Source organism: Megalobrama amblycephala, linkage group LG18 (genome assembly GCF_018812025.1).
Source record: "Megalobrama amblycephala isolate DHTTF-2021 linkage group LG18, ASM1881202v1, whole genome shotgun sequence".
Lineage (NCBI taxonomy): Eukaryota > Metazoa > Chordata > Actinopteri > Cypriniformes > Xenocyprididae > Megalobrama > Megalobrama amblycephala.
The window spans coordinates 16932417-16953703 of NC_063061.1; the positions used below are offsets into that span (position 1 = coordinate 16932417).

The 21287-nt window shown below is 36.1% G+C and overlaps 2 protein-coding genes across 2 annotated transcripts in view; one reads left to right on the forward strand and one right to left on the reverse strand.

The window, feature by feature from the left end:
- The window catches only part of LOC125252666 (serine/threonine-protein kinase pim-2-like), a 681247-nt gene that overhangs the window by 526839 nt on the left and 133121 nt on the right, over nt 1–21287 (reverse strand). The window lies entirely within an intron of this gene.
- On the forward strand, nt 2334–20209 carry ccnjl (cyclin J-like). Its single transcript, XM_048166142.1, has 6 exons — nt 2334–2680; nt 3254–3349; nt 10126–10336; nt 15787–16086; nt 17762–17921; nt 18034–20209. The coding sequence occupies exons 2-6, from the start codon at nt 3272–3274 to the stop codon at nt 18506–18508; spliced, it is 1224 nt and encodes a 407-aa protein (XP_048022099.1). The 5' UTR covers nt 2334–2680; nt 3254–3271; the 3' UTR covers nt 18509–20209.

The following is a 21287-nucleotide window of genomic DNA, read 5'->3' on the forward strand; positions in this document are numbered from 1 at the left end:
GTTTCTTCAGTAGAACACAAAAGATGATTTTTAACTGCAACCGCTGAGGTCTGTCAGTGGTATAATGCAAGTCAGCGGAAACTTGGACTATAAGAGTAAATAAAACACGACAGACAAATCCAAATTAAACCCTGCGGCTCGTGACGACACATTGATGTCTTAAGACACGAAACGATCGGTTTGTGCGAGAAACCGAACAGTATTTATATCATTTTTTACCTCTAATACACCACTATGTCCAACGGCATTCATCACTCGATTCGTGAGGTCTGATCGCGCTCTGACAGCGGCAGTGATGTAGCACTCATTGAAGTATATGCGCGAGACATCACTGCCGTTGTCAGAGCGCGATCTTTTGAGTTATTTTTGTCTTTAAGAATATAAAACTTTGCCAAAATAATTAAGATTAATAACATAATTTTGTTTTTGAGAAAAATATGGGTTTTGAAAACAAAGTAAAATGTCGTGGGGTTAAATTAAGAGTTCTGTTTAATTTTTTTTGTTATGTCTATTTTAAAGTCAGTCCAAAAAGAAATAGAAAAAGGGCAATAAAGAAATAAATGTTCAATATCCTCAAATGATGTGTTACAAAAAGTACATTTATCACAGACAGTATGGATATATCTACTAATGGCTGCATTTACAGGATATGAATAATTTTGTAAATGATTTCTTTTACTTTACCATATAAATATATAATTTCTAATAAAGTCCAAATGCTGTGCCAAGATATACAATGAGGTTTAAGCCATTTTGATTGACTTGAAGGAATGGATCCATCATTAAAGGAATTTCTTATAAAATTGTTATTAAAATGTTTATCAAAAAAGGAGAGACCATTTACAAAAAATTGAGGATTTTGTATTACTAACACATCTACATCTGTGAATTTGGTTAACATTATTATGCCATTGGGGATAGCCTTAATTACTTTGTTATATTCTTTTTCATTCACAAAAAAACAAAACAAAACAAAAAAACACATATTTTGAAATAAAGTTAGGGTATGTATATAATTGCCCTTTTTTGTCAATAAGCTGGTTAACAATTAAAATATTGTGTTGAACCCAATTATCCATGTACAATGACTTCTTATTATGAATGATATTACCATTGCTCCATATAAAGCATCTGCTATAGAAGAAAAATTGTATTTGTACAAAAGTGACCTTGTTTATGAAAATTCGCCAAAGCAATAGGAAGTTTACCAGTTATATAAGAACATTGCAACAAAAAATTTAAGCCCCCAAGTTTTTCAAGTAAAAATATGGGACTATATTGAAAATACTTGTTTGATGTTTTAAAAAGTTTTTAAGCAAATTAATTTTTAGAATTTGGATGAAAATAGTAAAATTAAGAACATTCAACGCACCATCAGATAAATTAGGACATTTTTTTTTAATTTTATGAGGTTTGTTTCTCCAGATGAAATTAAAGAGTAGTTTATCCATTTGTGAGCATATATCCTTTGGAGCACTAAGAGAAGAGAAAAGGTATGCTTTCTGCCTTACTCAATAGAATTCTCCCTTGAATAGAAAGATCTCTTGTCAACCATGAGTTATACTTCTTTTGCATTTTTTCAATAACAGGCATAAATTTAGAGTTGACCATTACATCAGTATTTTTAGATATTTTAATTCCCAAATAGGTTACTATACTTTTAACAGCAATATTACACACATAGGTTGTTGTTTTTGAGTTGTAGGATCTCACATTTAAACAAATTTAAATTCAAACCAGAGAATTTTGAGAAGCTATCAATTATATTCAGAGCCAAAGGTACCTCAGTACTATCACCAAGAAAAATTCTGACTTATCCTTATCCTGTACGACAATTAATTTGAAGCAGTAGGTATCTACAGCCCTAATGGGTCCATCTGCTGGCCAAATACAGGCAAAACATCTCAAAATAATATTGGTTAGCCCACTATTGTACAAAATTAAGACTGAGTTATAGGCTAAAGTAAGCCTAAACACAAACAGACATCTGTAAAAAAAAAAAAAAAAAAGAAAGAAATAAAATAATAATAATAAAAATATTGGTCTATATTTTTCAAATTCCATCAACACCCATTATTGCAAAATGGGAAATGCATAATCATTGATCAGATAAATACGTAAATATGGATCTGAAGCAATGCTAACAGTTTTATTTATTTACATGAAATTATAAAACATAAAAAATATGCTGTTCTTCGCTGTCCTCTACATCAAAATAACTCAATCTCAGGAAACCACATCACCTGTAGATTTAGATGATAGTTTAACACAAACACACACACATTCCAGTCTCACATCTATCAATGTTTTAATAAAGTTGACGAGTCGCAACGCTCATGTTAATGTCCGCGCCGCCGCGACTCCTCCCCGTTCAGAGCGACCATGCAGCTCCGCGCACCAACATCATTCAGATCTGCTCCTCTCAGGCCGCTGGGGGAGCACAGCACACTACACGGGACGGCGAAAAAAAGTCAAAGGGGTTAACTTGGATACACATGCGGCGGTGTTTTGATGAAAAAACCCATCCAAGTGTACATTGAAGCGACTTTGTTATTCACGGGAAGAATTTTCCTTGATATGGGATTTGTTTTGAAAAGTACACACGCGCGTAGTTGAAGGATATAACTCCAGTATGCGGCAGTTTTGAAACAAAGGGGTCTGGAGCGCCGTTGTCTCAGTGGTAAGACGCGCTGTTGTCTTAATACAGAGCGTTATACTGTTTCCTATAATGTTTCATTTTCATCTTGTGTTTTAGTTTAGATAGTGGCGGTCGATTAACGCGTTTAACCCGAAACTCTTTGCTTTATTCGTTCTCAACTCTCGTGTATACTTGATATCGCTGTAATAGGGGTCTCGTGGCGTGCCGCAGGGGTGGATGTGCGGCGCCGGTCATTTTCATTTCGGACCGATTGACTTTTTTTAAGAAATAAAGTGACCTTAAAATTGCTTTATCGCTAGACTAATTAGCTATTAAGCGTTCCACAAATAAATAAGACACAGTCGTGATTTTTTGGGATAGAATGAGCGGCTGTTGTAGTTCAGCTTGAGATGAACTGCTTGAACTTTGCTGGACGACTTCAAGCTCACAGTATATTTAGAGAAGAGTTTCCCACAAACACCCACTTATCTTATGTCTTTAGTTCCCTTGAAGAACTGTAAAATTTTTCCTTAAACAGACCTGAAATAGAAGTAGTGTGGTAGAAGTGCCTAAACTGAACAAGAATTGCTTCTCACACTCTTGTTTGTGTTTAAGGATCGGGGCCCTTTCTGGATGGGAAAGATGGAAACAGAGGGGCAGTGGTGGAAAAGCCAGCTCGCAGCAGACATCCATCAGGCGCTGCGAATTAAGGTGAGTTGTAGCCTAATAAACAGCTTTGCGTTCATCATGGGTTGTTGTCACAGTGCAGTTTTAAGCTATTATCCAGGCCTCCGTCTCTTGGCTTGAGTGCCACACATTGAGCCAGTATTGGTTTGACTTGTCCAAGCTTTGATGGGGAAGTGTGAAATGTCACACAGCCCTCAGAAAACGTCCCGTAATTGTGGCTTTATGAAGGTTCCTGACCATCACATTGTCTAGTATCGTCTGCATTCGTATTCAAAACACACTTCCCTAATCATTTTCATATTGAATATCATTTACGACTAGGAACGCTCCCAGGACGAAATCACCAGGGTCCTCTATTTTTACCCCCGGTTTCCCAGACAAGGATTAAGCCTAGTCCCATGTTTGAACTGAAAGCAACTTGCATTGACATATCTTAAAATATGTGTCATTGTTTTGTCTCAAGATGCACATCAGTAATGTTTTTGTTTTTATAAAAGCTACTTCAATGTCCTAATTGAACTAAGGCCTAATCCTGGCTTAAAGGGTTAGTTCACCCAAAAATGAAAATTATGTCATTTATCTTCACCTGTAAGACCTTAGTTCATCTTCAGAACACAAATTAAGATATTTTTGATGAAATCCGATGGCTCAGTGAGCAATGACATTTCCTCTCTCAAGATCCATTAATGTACTAAAAACATATTTAAATCAGTTCATGTGAGTACAGTGGTTCAATATTAATATTATAAAGCGACGAGAATACTTTTTGTGCACCCAAAAAAAAAACAATCTAGTGATGACTGATTTCAAAACAGAGCATTACGAATCTTTTGTGTCGAATCAGTGATTCGGATCGTGTATCGAACCACCAAACTGCTGAAATCATGTGACTTTGGCGCTCCGAACCACTGATTTGATTCGTAAAGCTCCGAAGCTTCATGAATCATAAATGACATTATTTTCATTTTTGGGTGAACTAACCCTTTAATCAAAGCCTTTTTTGTGAAATCAGGCCTACTTTTAGTTTAAATTTTACACATTTTCTAGTTCTCTTCCTTATTTTTTGTACTTTAAAAGTTAATGTCATAGAGTAATTTTACATCAGTCTTGACCAATGTAGAGCTGCTATGTCGTTATTGGACACACTTTGTGTTAGAACACTAGGAAGTGTATTGCTAAACTTTTGTTTCCTCACTGCTGAGTGAATTGCACCCATCAGACAGTGAGGTTTAAGTGCATTTATTTAGTGCAGTCTGTTGTCCTTTTATTGTCCGTCCTGTTTATTGCGGGGTGTGCTCACATCCGGTTTGGAATGTGAAGTGTTCTGTTTGTGTGTGTGTGTTTGTACTTGAATTTGTTAGCTTAAGATTACTCTACTAAACAATCCTGCTGGGTTTATTCAGCATGTGTCAAGGAGTGGCAAAATTATGCATGTGACCGAAAGTGGCTTGCATGGATATTTTTTTAGTTTTCTTCTTTTTTGTTACGTTATTCCCTTCACCACCTGGTTAGTCAGAGTAGCACTATGTGAAATCTAGCCATGTGTAGGACTAATGGACTGCAGATGCAAAGTGGTTCAGCTGTTTGGTGAAATATCTGGAGACTGGAGGTTTGGTGTTGGTGGATTTTATTTACACAGAACAATCTCTCTCTGTTCACCAACATGCACTGCGCAGTTAATGTTGTGCAGAAATGTTTATGGGATACATCTTTGCACAGATAGGCTATAGTTTAATTTATGTTTTGTGTGGGAGGTTGGCAGACTTCACCTCCTACTACGTCAATACCGAAAGCTAAGGGGTTTTGTATTTAATTGAAATCTTTTAGGAGGTTAATTAGCAGCTTTGCACTTAATTTTGTCCAAATTTTTTTTTTTTTATCACAAAATTTTGCTAGATTGTGTTTTCCATCAATTTAAATTTGTTAAAGCTATAATTTGGTCTGTCTTCAGCCATCTAAATGGTAATATTCAAGCAGGTATATTTCCTCTTTTTTTTGTGTGTGTGTGATGTTCAAGTGCCAACCCACAAAAATGTAACACCACAAAGAGCTAGTTTTATTTCCTCTAGCTTTACCTTGTTATAGTATTTATAGATGCTTTTGAAAATTGTCATATTTAAAGCTTGTTCTCTTGAAAATTATTTCCATCAAGATATGCAGTTGACAAACTGATCAGCCATTCAAAAACAGCAGCAGCTGTAGGGCTGTCTAAATTGCGGGCAGGCTCTACAAAAGGGCTCCTTGAGAGGGTCAAATCCCAGCCCCTCACCCCACAGGGGACAGATGGCTGTGAGACATGATGGCTAGGCCTGTAAAGGAACCAGCTCCCTCCTGAACTGCCACTATAAAGCGGCACACTCTGCCTGTGGGACTCGCGTCTGGAAAGAGTTTGACAATTTAGCTGCTTATTAAGTGTGACTGCAGCCTTTTCGGGAATGTTTAAATTGTAATTTTTATGCAGCTGGTATCGGATGAATTTTTGAGAGCTGCTCTGGTTTACTTGATTACAGAGAATGCTAACAAAAGGAAATTATTATAATGGGTTTTATTCATGGGGGAAAAAAAGAAAACGGTTTAATGCATCTTTGTTGAATGAATGTATTAATTTCTTTCACACACACACAAAAAAAATTTGGAATCAGCTGTTTTTTGTTTTTTTTTGTGTGGAAGATATTAATACTTTCATTCAGCAGTATGTATAAATATATTAGGGTTGAGTGCTTGTTTTTAAAAAAATCCTTGATTGCAATTTACTCGTGTCGATTAACCGGGAAAAGTGCCACATTCCATGGACGAGAATCCATGAACCACATTATTAGACTATTTTCTAAGGCTGCACAATATATATTAAAAACATTTAAAAATCATAATATAGCTTAGTGCTATTGTGAAACCACAAAGGCTGCGATTCAATTAAATATATGTGCTGCGGGTTTTAGAGTGAAGCGCTCCATTCACAGTAAATGCTGCTCCACACAAACTATGCTGTTTGTTTGGTTTTCCAATCATTTGCATTTGGAAACGCATATAAAGTCTGACGTGCTTTGTGTTTCATAGCAAAGTGTTGCACTGTTATCATTTAAATATGTGGAGTACAGCTCGGTTAACAAACTCCATCTCTGCATATGCTGTGAGTTTGGATTGCTTATAACATTCATCTGTAAATGCAACATGCATAGTTTCACCTGATTTGTAATGTAAATCTTTTATAAACCTACGCCAACACAGGAGAAGTTTTTGAGTTTGCATGTTTTCATGTCCACGTACAGTATCTGTTGCATTTCTATCATAAAGCCAAATGAAATGTTGTTTGGACAATTTTAAACAAGAATTTGATCATGCGTGAAAGTGTGACAATCTGTCAAAGTATCTAACATAAAAGTTTGTATGTCAAAAAAAAAATGGTTCAAAGACATTTAGATGTCCGCATCAATAAAAATTTACAAAAGTTATTTTATATACATAGAAGGCTCATTAAAAGCAAGTAAAACGTCTACTTTTAAGGTTTCAAATAAGTTTTGGGAGAATAAAATATCAAAATGTGGGTGAAATAATGTTCCATTGTCATTCAGTGTAACACTAATATTTATGTAAAAATTGAAACAACATGCTTATTCTGACCTATATGTATTAAAATATATAAGAATAAATTAGCATACTAAATTTTATAGATGATTATTTTTAAATGAGTAAAAATTCTTGCTGACAAATGGGCAAAACCTAGGATAGTGGCAAAGTAAAAAAAAAAAAAAAAAAAAATTACAAGTAATTAGTAGGGGTGTGACGAGATCTCGTGGCACGAGATCTCGCGAGACTAAACTGTGACGAGATTTCTCGTCGAGGCGAAAACTAGTCTCGTGATGTTGCCATGACAGAGTGTTAGGATGATTAGGAAAGAATATGCCACCGCTACGTTTACATTATGCCTCCACTGTCGTTTTGCTTTGTATTTAAATAAAAAAAAACATTTAATTCAGTTGGAGTTGGAGTATTTACAGAGTACGCGCGACCGTTTAAAAGTGAAAGTAAACGCGCGCGCGCATTCAAACGTGATTTCAATACCCCGCATTTTGAAAGCGGCTCACTGATGAATACAGATATCTCTCAATACGAAAGCTATTTTAGGCTGGGCAGTGTAGTTGTAACCATCTCTCAGCTCTGTATCAAAGAAACATTTGGTTTATTTGATCTTTGAATATTGAGAGAGTGCGATTATGGTTGCACTTATTGTAAAGTGTTACCATAAAAATGAATAACAGTTTTCTCTTCTTATTATTTACTAGTACAAACAATAAGGTTTCATTTGTTAACATTAGTTAATGCACTGTGAACTATCATGAACTAACAATGAATGACTATTTTTATCAACTAACAAAGATTAATAAATACTGTAGCAAATATATTGCTTGTTGTTAGTTGATGTTGGTTAATACATTAATGTTAATAAATGAGACCTTATTGTAAAGTGTTACCATTTTTATTTATACTGTTTTTATTTCTGTGATCAGATTGTGGTTCAGTTCAGTTGTTAGGAGGTCAAAAGCTGTAGAAGCTCATAATTCATGTACAGTAGGATCTGAAGAGACTGAAATCATACAGGAGGGAAGTCAGTCAGTTGAGTTAGTGGCAAAACCTTTTACATTACTTGAGTATTGTTGTCTTTTACTGCATATGATAATTCAGTCTCAGAAAGTAGAACTGAAATGACATTCATTACAAAATGATTAGTTACAACATTTCAAATACACCTGCAGAATATTTTTTCTAGTCATGTATTTCGCCATCTTGTCTCGTCTCGTGAACTCAATCTCGAGTCTCGTCTCGTCTCGTGAGATACTGGTCTCGTCACACCCCTAGTAATTAGCATTTGGGGTAAAAGTAATTAGTCTTTATGGCATAAATAGATTTTTTTTTTTTTGTAGATATCCCTGACAAGGTTGTTACACTGAATGACATTTTAATGGGTGTCTTCTGTAAATCATGGTAAAAATGTATATTTAATTTTTTCTCAGAGAAAAAACAAACAAATTAAACAGGACCCATTCTGATTTGTTGAAGAAGAACAACAACAATTCAAAGCTGTATTACACTTATTGTTTTGTATGTATGTATGTATGTATGTGTATATATATATATATATGTGTGTGTGTATATGTCAGTGGTGTTTTAAAATTTATGTTCCTGTTACACAATTTTCCTGGTTAATTTAACATTACATAAAAACAGAGACCCAATACAATTCTATTTTGTATTTTTACACTATGTAATGCTCTATTTATTAAAAGTATAAATTTAATGCTTTTCTTTTTAATAGTCAATTTATTTTCAGCAGTCATCAAGCTTGTACACACTGGTCACTCACTCAGACACAAAGATGTATCTTTAATTTCACCACGCTGATTGCTCACTAAAAAACACAATGTTTTCAGGCCACTTCGAGTTTGATTTTGACATGAAATAAAGCAGTGATATCTAAGTGACAGTTGTTTACTTACTTTTTAATTAGTCTTTCCATTAACGCCATCACTGTCTTCATTCAGGCCGATTCGACGAGAATGCGCATGAAAACAAGAGGCGGGATTTATCACACGAACCAGTCATGACCAATCATAACCGATCATATCCAATCATAGCGCAATGGAGGCACTGCCTCCTCTCACATGACTTTCCCCCATTCATTCTCAGTTACCCCCCACTAAACCCATCGCACGCTTTGGGGGCTGCTCTTTGTTTTTATGAACTGAAGGGAGGCACAAGAGACCCCCCGCTGTAACTTCACCTGCGGGTGTCACTGTTTGACAGTGTTTCTTTAGAAACATAAGTGACATTTACACTTTTAATGTCAAATTTTGTAACATTTGTGTTGATTTATTTTTGTAATATCGGTATACCGATAAATCGAATATCGATTCTCATCCAGATTTTTTGAGGAGGCACTGCCTCCTCGGAGGAAACACCCCTGATATGTGTATATATGTATTATTTATTTTATATAGCATATTTATGTAACATAACAGTTAATTGTGATTATATTATGATTAATCGCTTCTAACAAACGTTTGTGTGCGTTTACACATCTAACAAACGTGTGTGTATATATATATATATATATATATATATATATATATATATATATATATATATATATATATATATATATATAAAAAATACATACACACACACACACACACATATATATATATATATATATATATATATATATATATATATATATATATATATATATATATATATATATATATATATATATTACAGTCAAACCAAAAATTATTCAGACATTTTTTTATATTTTTTATATATTTTTAATAGTGGGTGCAGGACACTATAGTTGATTCATGTAAGTGAGGATAGCAAAATAAAGTAACTGTGACATATTATACCCAAAAATTCTTCATACAGTGGACTACAAGTGAAACTGATAAAGTTTGAACCAAAAATTATTCAGATGAATTATACACTTTGACCTGACCACATTTTGCTTAAGTGTTATCTGACATAATTAAGATGATTTTTTTTTTCTGACACAGTTTAGAGATCGTCATATTTTATTACCCTTTTTTAAACTATAGTGAATAAACTGAAACAATGATTAAGATAAATGTTCAGGGTGTCTGAATAAATTTTGGTTTGTCTTTGTTTGTGTGTGTGTGTATATGTGTGTGTATATGTAACATAATACCATGTGCCATGTTTATTTTTGTAATGCACCATGTTACAATATTTATATATAACAATACTACGGTACAATGTAATAAATTCCTACCACCTTTTCTCCTTAGGAGCTGAAGTTGCCAACCTACCAGGCCCACTCTCCACAGATCGGGATGCGCCGGTATTTTGCCGACCTGCTCGCTGTTCTCAGTAACCGATACCAGCTGTGCCCTACAGCACGACACCTGGCCGTCTACCTGCTCGACCTCTTTATGGACCACTATGACGTAGCGGTGCGGCAGCTGTACGTCATCGCCCTCTCCTGCCTCCTCCTGGCCAGTAAGTCAAAGATTAATTTTGATGCTTTTATGTGCCTGTGGTGCTGGTGTTTGATTCTCTTTACCTGTACCTGATCTGGCAGTAAACTCAGTGAAGTGAAATTGAACTCAATAAATTTCATTTTGTGACTGCTCGTATTAAACGGAGCAAGCGTGTCTGATTCTGTGCTCTAGCTGTCTGCTGTATTGTGCTGTGTGACAGCTGTGTGCATAAGAGGCCATGGCCTCTGCTGGCCTCAAGACCCTTTAGTCAGTCTCCAAGGCAACCTATCCATTGCACAAATCGGAAAGATACAGCTGCCTTGGCACGTTGCAAGCCCATCACAGTCTAACCGACAATTTCAGGTAGATTTCGAAAGCAGAAGGAGAGAGGCAGTCTTGCAGTGATGCAGAAGTGTCGCCTGATGTCTCCAGTAGATTTATAGTGCAGGAAACAAGGAAGTCTGACTCAATATATCTGTGCTGTGTAATGTGGCATGTTATCAGTGGTGGCACGTCTGCTTGCACGCAAAACAAAGCGGGACCGATAAGATAGAGGGGGTGACTTGTGTCGCCATGTGTTGGTGTTTTTCACAGATTAAAATCTGGAGCCTAGATCAAGGCAGCCGAAAACAGATTTTGTAATTACAATTATTTCAGATTGCTTTTTGCATATGCATCTGTCCTCAAATGACCTGAATAATCTAAAGGTTGTCTTTAAATGCCAAATCTCTCTCGTACTACTGACCCTCATTATGGTGGCTCTTGTTGGGGGAGGGTTGTTTTGCTCTGGTTGGCAATTGGCAGTGTTCAGGCATTAATTAATTGCTTTCGACTGAATGAATAATGGCTTTGCTCATGTTCCTTGTTTAAATATCCCTCCCTTTCCCCAAGTCATTGATTCAGGCGGCTGCGGCCATTGTTGGTTTTCTCTAAGAGTCGCCTGCAGTCAGTGTGTGTGGGACAGGGCTGGACTTCGCGCTTAAAGCTGAGAACATAACAAAGTTTCCATTCAGACAAAGATTTATTATGACTAATTGTAGGGAGCTGCTCTCTTTGTATAAAACTAACTGGCTTGTGATTGCGTATTAGAGGAAATTCTTAATGTTCATTTTAGTATTGTTAGTGTGCACCTATATAGAGGTTAATTAGAGACTACCTGTCAGTGTTGTTAAAAATTATTTTTGTTAACTGAAATAAAGCAAAAATAAAATATAAATATTGGATGAAAAGCATAAATGAAAATCAGAAATGCTCCTTTGGCAACTAATGGAAATAAATTTAAGTACTAAAATGACTAATACTAAAACTAAAATGAAAATAAGTGGTAACACTTTACAAGGTAAAGTTATTTCATTTTAGATATTGTATTAACAATTTTGTTATAACAATTTGTTACAGTATATTTATTAATCTTTAAGTTGGTTAATAAAAATACAACTGTTCATTGTTAGTTCATGTCAGATAAAGTCCATTTAGTAATGTTAAATGATATAACTTTTAATTTTAGTAATGTATTAGTAAATTTTAAAATTCACATTAAGATTAATAAATGCTTTAGAAATATTTTTCATTATTTCATGTTAAATAATGTTGTCAGCTAATGTTAACAAATGGAGCCTTATTGTAAAGTGTTGCCAAATAAATTAAAGCTTAATAGAAATATAAAACTAATAAAAATGACAAAAGCACATAACATAAACTGAAATTTGAAAAAAAAAAAATAAGGAATGGTATGTAAATAATACTAAAATAATAACACTGCTGCTAATTTGCTTTGATTTAATTTTGTTTTAAGCTTGTATAATTTGAAGCCAGACCGTAACCTGGTATTAAGTCAGTATTAAAGGTGCCCTAGAATTAAAAATTTAATATGGCATAGCTGAATACCAAGAGTTCAGTACATGGAAATGACATACAGTGAGTCTCAAACTCCATTGTTTCCTCCTCCTTATATAAATCTCATTTGTTTAAAAGACCTCCAATGAACAGGTGAATCTCAACATAACACCGACTGTTACGTAACAGTCGGGGTGTATGCCCCCAATATTTGCATATGCCAGCCCATGTTCAAGGCATTAGACAAGGGCAGCCAGTATCTGTGCACAGCTGAATCATCAGACTAGGTAAGCAAGCAAGAACAACAGCGAAAAATGGCAGATGGAGCAATAATAACTGACATGATCCATGATATCATATTTTTAGTGATATTTGTAAATTGTCTTTCTAAATGTTTCGTTAGCATGTTGCTAATGTACTGTCAAATGTGGTTAAAGTTACCATTGTTTCTTACTGTATTCACGGAGACAAGAGCCGTCGCTATTTTCATGCAGTATGCATGATGATATATATATTAGTATAAATAATACGATATATATATATATATATATATATATATATATATATATATATATATATATATATATATATATAATTAGCTGTGTAAACTTTGTTTATGCACTGTTTAAGGCAAGCGCGAGCTCTGTGGGCGGGGAGCGTGAGCATTTAAAGGGGCCGCAACCTGAATCGGCGCATTTCTAATGATGCCCCAAAATAGGCAGTTAAAAAAATTAATTTAAAAAAATCTGTGGGGTATTTTGAGCTGAAACTTCACAGACACATTCAGGAGACACCTTAGACTTATATTACATCTTGTAAAAAAACGTTCAATGGCACCTTTAACACTGAATGATCATCCTGAAGGCTGAGTCAGCAGAAATTTCATCGTGCCGAGAGCTTCTGCTGAGATCAACGTTAAAAACTAGCTGAGTGAAAACATTAGTGTCCTGAAATCTAATTTTTAGATGATAATGCTCAGGGATGAATGATGGCTAAATGCAGCTTGAGGATATGCATGGATGAACACTTGAGCTTGATGTTATCAGCACAATTAGCCCCCACACCCACCCCTTCTCATTCTTTTTGCTGAAAACTTTGGAGGAGGAGGAGAGGGCAAGATATCAGGCTCATTTCCTCTGCTGAGCTGGGGTGATGGGGGTTTGTTATGGTAACCGGTTTAAAGCACAATGCATGACGTGAAACTCGTTTTTCTTAATCAAATCTGATAGCACGTAAATATAAAAAGGTCAACTTTTTTGATATTAAAGGTGTATTCTTTGCATGTTTGAAGGAATAACAAATACAAGCTGAGGAGAAACCTTAATCATGTGGTACTTTTCCATCTTCATCAAGAAGCCCTGTTGAAATGGCATCTGTCCTGTAACTAATGGGGCTGCAGCTCACTTTTTTGAGACAACGGTGTAGAGTAGCATGTCAAATGCAGGCTGGCCCTTTCCTCAGAAGGACGAGGGAGGGGTGAGGAGCTGAGAGCCCTAGAGGGGCATGTTTGAGCTGAAACACTCAGCAGGGTTCCTGATATTCAGATTAGTGTGACACATGCCCCCTTGAGGTTTGATGCTAATGAAAAGAATTTGTACACCCCAGATAATTAAGAAAAGACACTGTGGCGATTTTTTTTCTGTGTATGTTTGTGTCAACATTTTTGACCATGAAGGTCCACCAGTGTTTCCTGTTCTGCTGCGGAATATACAGTGACACAGTTTTGAGTTTAAGTTGAATGCTTGAATTGAGTTCGATAAAATTAAATACAATAAGGCAAAATATTTCTATTGCTTTGTCTGCTTATATTTTGGGAATGGATTTCAAATATAAGGTTATTATATTAACACTTGAAAACTTTTCGAATGTGTTTTATGTATATATTTTATTGTTTTGTCTTTGTCCATGACCCAGACTTTCAATCTTAAAATGTTATTGCATTTTGATATAAATTTGGTAAAATACACATTTAAACTAAGAGTAAAATAATAATTGTAGACCAAATTACCATTCCAAGATAGTTTTGTCTAATTACGTGAAAAGGAAATATTTAATTGTGTATTTAGGAAAGACGAAATGCCATTTATAAAATGCAGCTTGAATACGATTAAATGCTATTTCATATGAGAAAGAATGTCATGGATGTTTCAGAAAAATTCCCAGAATTCACCTGTAATGCATGTACAGTCAAACCAAAAATTATTCAGACATTTTTGATACTTCTGATATATTTTTACTAGTGGGTGCAGGACACTATAGTTCATTTATGTAAGTGAGGATAGCAAAATAAAGTAACTGTGACATATTATACCAAAAAATTCTTCATACAGTGGACTACCAGTAAAATTGATAAAAATTTGGAACCAAAAATTATTCGTACACTTTGACCTGACCATGTTTTGCTTAAGTGTTATCTGACATAATTAAGATGAATTTTTTTTCTAACACAGTTGAACTCTGAGATCTTGTCATATTTTATTAAAATTTTTAACTATAGTGAATAAACTGAATTAATGAATTAAATGTTCAAGGTGTCTGAGTAAATTTTGGTTTCCAAACTGATAAGTGTGTTTTAAGAGTTTATTTTCTAAATGTCCACGAAACAAAAGTGCTCATAGCTGAAGAAACACCCATTTATTGACCCGTTAATCTCAGGGGTTACTTAAAGTAAATGTTTTAGATCGCAGAGGTTCGACTGGGCGAACACCTGGTGTAACGAATTACTTATTAAAACTGTAAGAGCATTTATTGAATTACCATCTGACTCTTCTAATACGGGGTGTTTATATGACAACTTGTAGTAGTTACAGATGCAGTTTTTATGTTAATAATAAATGGTACTTTTAATATGGTAAAATATTCAAATATTCAAAGTGTATTAAAAAATCTGTACGTACAGAGCGAGTATATGGTGTAAAGGCCTGATAGTGCTTTAAGATGTACCGTTTCATTTAATAGGACGAAGACGTGTAGTTTCTATAGCATGCGTTGATTGAAAGTGTCAAGGAATGAAGGTGCGACCTTGGTTTCTCTTTGCTGTTTGGACTGTGTCTCCTCCACGCCAGCCAGTGATCTGTGGGGGACTGTGTGCGCTCAACCATGAGCCGCAGGAGTCAGAGGTCGTGGGGCCCTTATTGTTGGAGCATTAGACTGCAGGGGAAGCAATACTAGGGAGTCTTGGACTTTGGGGAAAAGATATTAACACCTAGCACCTAGAGTCAGGAAGGGGAAACCAGGAGAACAAAGGAATTCTGCAGAAAAGGGCTAATTCACCATGAGGCAGCTGTGCTCTCTCATTACAGGAATTCACAAAATACCTCACCTTAATGATGTCAGTGCGTATCCTTTTAAAGAAACCCAAGCGTTTGAATGAAACACAGAGATGTATTGTTCTTAGATCAAGAATGTTTTAGATCTTAGTGACATCTGATAATGGAGGCTGCTTTAACAAGGAAAAAAGAAATGGCTATAAAACACTGCCTTCATCATGAATCTGTAACGTGACATCTCTGATGTGTCAGCGGGATAATCCACAGGGGGATGCATTCATGTTTTATCATCGTAATTTAACCAAGCATGTAACACTGAACGAATTAAATGCTTGAGCTCAAGTACTTGCTCGTCTTTGCACAGGTAAGTTTGAGGAGAAGGAGGACCGTGTGCCCAAACTGGAGCAGCTGAACACTCTGGGCTTCATGTGCAGTCTGAACCTCACCCTCAACAAGCGTGACCTCATCAAGATGGAGCTGCTGCTGCTGGAGACGTTCGGTTGGAACCTGTGCATGCCCACACCTGCCCACTTCATCGACTACTACCTCCATGCTGCTGTCCAGGAGGGTGACCTGCACAACGGCTGGCCCCTCTCCTCCCTGTCCAAGACCAAAGCTTTCATGGACAAGTACACGCACTACTTCCTGGAAGTCTCGTTGCAAGGTAAGAAAAACTATGGCGTTTTAATTTTAATTTTATCTAAATTAATTATTTTTTAATAAAATGCAGTCAAACCAAAATTTATTCAGACACCTTGAATATTTTATTCATTAATACAGTTTATTCGCTATAGTTTAAAAAAATGGTAATAAAACATGACAAGCTCTCAGAGTTAAACTGTGTAAGAAAAAAATAATCTTAATTATGTCAGATAACACTTAAGCAAACATGATTAGGTCAATGTGTCTGAATAATTTTTGGTTCCAAATTTTTATCAATTTTACTTGTAGTTCACTGTATGAAGAATTTTTGGGTATAATATGTCACAGTTTACTTTATTTTGCTATCCTCACTTACAAAAATGAACTATAGTGTCCTGCACCCACTAGTAAAAAAATATAAAAAATAATTTTCAAAATAATTTTTGGTTTGACTGTAAGTAATGCTCATGATGATAAATCATGACAGCAATTAAATGGGTCAAAGTGTAGCTTGAGAAGATTCATATTGTAAAATTGATAAAGTTATCATTTTTATGCAACACATTTCATCATTATATAACAAACCTTAATATAAAAAAGTAAAAAACATTATATTGTGAAATATTATTACAATTTAAAATAACTTTTCTATTTTCTTATATTTTAAAATGTAATTTATTCATGTGACGGCAAAGCTGAATTTTCAAAATTACTCCAGTAATTTTGTAAATTTTAATTAGTTTTATTACTTTTTTTTTCTTTTTGTTTGGCAACTGTAAATGGTTGCTGACTAATGATCTTTATAATTACTTGGAAGAACAAAAATGACATTTACAATAATGCAATTTTTAATTTATTAATTTTAATATTATTTTTAATAAAATATACATTTAAACAAAGTATGTATTTTATTTTGTTTATATGGTTAATAAATAATCATTAATTTATATAATTTATATATCAGTTGATTATTTTTTTTAGGCGGAACACCCCAGGTGAATAGGGTAAAAAGAAAAAACTAATAGATATCATCATACTTCCCCAGCTGATTGATTACATTAAGAATTGCAAACATTTTTTGTATTACAAGTTTTCTGAAATGTTGTTTAAATATGCAAATGAGGCATTGTCTGATTAAATATGCACTAATTTGCATAAATTTCTAGAACAAAAATCTGAATATTGGATAAAGTCGGGTTCAGAATTCTTGTCAGCAAAATTCTCATTCTTTGACATTATTAGAGTCAAAGGTTTTTACAGAGGGGATTTTGGATATCTCTTTATCACTCCATAATTCAGAAAATACTATGGCCAGCCAGAAAAAAAAATTATTTTCACTATTTATTTTATTTTTAAGGAATATATAGACTCTGAGCAGAGGATAAACTCATTTTGAGAAAACGGCCTTTAAGGATATGTACTGTAATTGAAATCCACCAATGCAAATAGATAAAGTGCTATAAAAAGAACAATTACGTTTATTTTGGAAATTTTTGTTCCACCAGTCTGGAAAAAAAAAAAAAAAAAAACACTTTATGAAAAGCCAAAAAGCACAAAATCTCAAAATTGACGGGTGCATGAAAAAGTGTCCCCCATTAAGTAGTTTTATACAAGTTTTGTGCCTAACAGCCTCTTAACCATAGTAAAATCACATAGGAGGATATAATATATCGTGTTTGTGTGCGTCTTTGTTGTAGATCATGCCTTCCTGAGCTTCAGGCCCTCTCAGGTGGCAGCTGCTTGCATAGCTGCGTCCAGAATCTGCCTGCAGATCTCCCCCAGCTGGACCACTGTCCTCCACCTGCTCACGGGCTACTCTTGGGATCATCTGACGCAGTGCATCCAGCTCATGTTACTGTAAGAGCAAACCGCAGCATATACTCTTGTTCATACAGCATAATGTGCCCTGAAGTAAACCACACGTTTCACTTCACCTTGCCCTTACGGTGCCTTTTGTTTCATTTTTCAGCGCTCACGACAACGACGTAAAAGAGGCCAACAAATCAAAATCTTCCCCTTCCACCGGTCAAAGTCTCCAGCCACAAGCTCACATCCCCCCCAGCCCCGCCACCCCCTCTCTGCAGAGGCAGCCCACCTCCAGCTCCCAGCAGCTGCTCCTCCAGGCCAGCAGCTACCCACAGCTCTCCCAGCACTCGCCGGCACTATCCCAGCTGCACATGCTGGCCGACTGCCAGGCCCTGGGACCGGTGGGCTCTCGGGAATATCTGCAGCCCCATCAGGCCAGTCTGATTTCAGCCTCAATGCCGGCCAGCTCGTTCACTTCTTTCCCCAGCTTGGCGTCGGGGCTGCGAGGCTTGCCCCTCCAGGGTCCCATCTCCATGCAGGTGAGCATGGGGCCCGAGCGCCACTGCCTCGGTCTGACTTACGGGAGCGGCTACTTAAGCTCCCACCACACCTTCACAGCCGGCTGCTTTGACAGGTGACGCCAGGAGAGGGAGGACAAACTCAACCTTGGGCTGCCGCCGTCCTCCACCCTCCCCGCCCCCGAGGGGCTTCGTCCTGGACGCCGACGAAAACTTTCCAAACAGAAGACCAACAGTCGAGTGGACCCCACAGAGGTTATAGTATTAACTTAAAAAAAAAAACAAAAACAAAAAAACGGCCTTTAAGCTCTCATTTTTTAGCTTTGGATGCTTCCTTTTGGGATTTTTAAGAACTGAGGATGTCTATTTTTAAAGATTATTTAGTTAAGTGAGAACCTTCTTCCAGTGCTGTGCCACAATGGACAAACTGTCGACCTCGACAAAAGAGAAAGGATGCTCTTTTGGATGCTCCTCCTTTTTTTCTTTTTTTTTAAGCATACAGCCTTAAGAGGAGAAATCATGGAGATCTGCATTCCATCCCACCAGCATTTTCAAACGAGTCCTTGAACTTTCACACTGGATTTTGCTGTATGGTCCTTTGATGCTGCTGCCTTTTTATATGAACTGATGGCTTTACGACCAAGAATCCTGTCTCCCTTCTGGTCTTGTTTACAGTGACATGCCGCATATCAGGGATGTACAGATCATACAAACAACATACTATTGAACCAGCTGATTTTTGTATGAAGTGTAACTCCTATTGTTCTTGTCCGTATTTCTTTCCGATTCTGTTTTAAACCAATGCGGTCTGTAGAGAAGGTTGACGTTACGCTGAGGCTCCAGTTCCCTCAGGCAGATGGAGGGAGACGCCCCAGGGGATGGAGGCATCTGTGCTCCCTCTATTCTGGAAGCCATGCTTTACTAGTTTCTCCTCCCCACAGGGAAAAATAGCCATGAGTTCTGCCCTGTGCTACGAAGACGACTTCATTGTGCCGTACCTCTTCCTATCAGACACTGTGGCTCGTAAAGATTACCTCACTGTTACACTGTTGTTCACGTTTACCTCCAAGGTCATGCTAATAACTAGTTTAACCTCACCGCTCGGGATAGAAAAGATGGATCTGCTGTTACAGTGTGCTTCAGTTGTAGCGTCATACCTTTAGATCAACATTTTAGTCCAGAATCAAACAGAATATTTTAAAGCAGACTGTAATATTTTGGTCCAAAATATTTTGTTATTGTTGTAAACTAAAGATAAAACGAACCAAACATTCTTAATTTCTTTCCTTTTACTTATTGTCTTTTTTTCTTTCTTAGACTATACAATGAATTATGTTGACTGGCCTTAAGACCAAAGTGTCTGCTTTACATCCTGCTGAATGAGAAGCTTTTTCAACCACTTTACTGGACTTTGGATCAAAATCTTTCTTCTATAGTCCTGAACTTTGAACTACCTCAATATATTGCCATTTACTTGCTGATTCCGCAGGGCTTGTCTTTTAGTTTTATGTTTTTTCTAAATTGGTCAGAACATTCACATGCTTTGTTGTATTTTTTTTTTTTTAACCCAGAACTTGTTTTTGTGTGTTGAAGTCCAGTGTTTTGTATAGTTAGAGAACGGTGTTCACTGTAACAGACACGCACTGTTTGATATTTTAAGTCATTCTCTTGTTGAAGCCTCTGTGTGTGCAATATGTAATCATTAGTTTTTATTTTTCCATTTTGTACCACTACTTTTTTTTTTACTATGTAGAATTAGTTTTTTGTTGGTTTGGTTTGTTTTAACATGCTATTACTGCTTACATGCAGTGATTTATTTTTCCACCAAGAAAATGTTGCACATTGCAACCAATGTCTCCTGAATCTCTAGACATTTAGTAGACTAGAGAATTGATTCTGCTCATTCAGTGATCTAATGGGTTTATTTAAACTCCTGTATTTGGGTAGGGAAGGGGATAACAAGTGTAAATTGGATGAAATAAAATGAAGAAAAAAAGCACAAAAGCTTGGAAAATGTGTGAATCATAAATTTTGAATAGACGATGGATTTGCATGGCTCAAGGCGAGTTGTTTCATATGAATGTCTGGACTCATTGCACATGAAAAGGTCTTTGGTGGTGGGGGTTGGAGGGGCGGGGGTCGTGTTCATTTGGCTCCACCCCAAATACCACTGCCCTCCCCCTTCCTCCCCGCATGTAACGTGCTGGACTAAAGACAATGGGGGAGATTCCTGCCCCACATGGTGGTTCTTCCTGTCACTAAACACCACTAAACAAATAAAGCGCATCCAACTGAGTACCACTGATCGTTACAGAGATAAAAGCTCTTGGGCTCAAATAACAGCCGACAATAGCTACAGTGAAGTTGGAGAAATAGACAAAGTTATTTTTCTGTTCATGGGTGTTTTAAGGAAACATCTGTGTGGTGCAAAACACAGAGAAGATAACATTTAATATTGGAAGGTACAGATATCCTTTGACAATAGTGGTTATAGGCTTTTACTTGGTGTTTAGTTGCATAAAATAATATCGGTGGCCATGATGGGTTAACATATTAGACCCAACCAAAAACGTTCCAAACCTGTATGATTTTTCTTTCTTCTGTAGAACACAGATGTAGTTATTTTGAAGACTAACATATTTTTAATTAAACCGTTTCGGTTCACATTGACTTCCATTGAATTTTTTTGTCCATACAATGGAAGTCAATGTGACTTGTTCATCAACATTCTTCATCTTTTGTGTTCAGCAGAAGAAAGTAAGTCATACAGGTCTGGAACAACATGAGGGTGAGTGAATGATGACAGAATTTTAATTTCTGGGTGAACTATTCCTTTAATAACCTTATAAAACCTTTCTTGACTTGAGGAGTCTTATTACACAACCTCATATAACTTTAT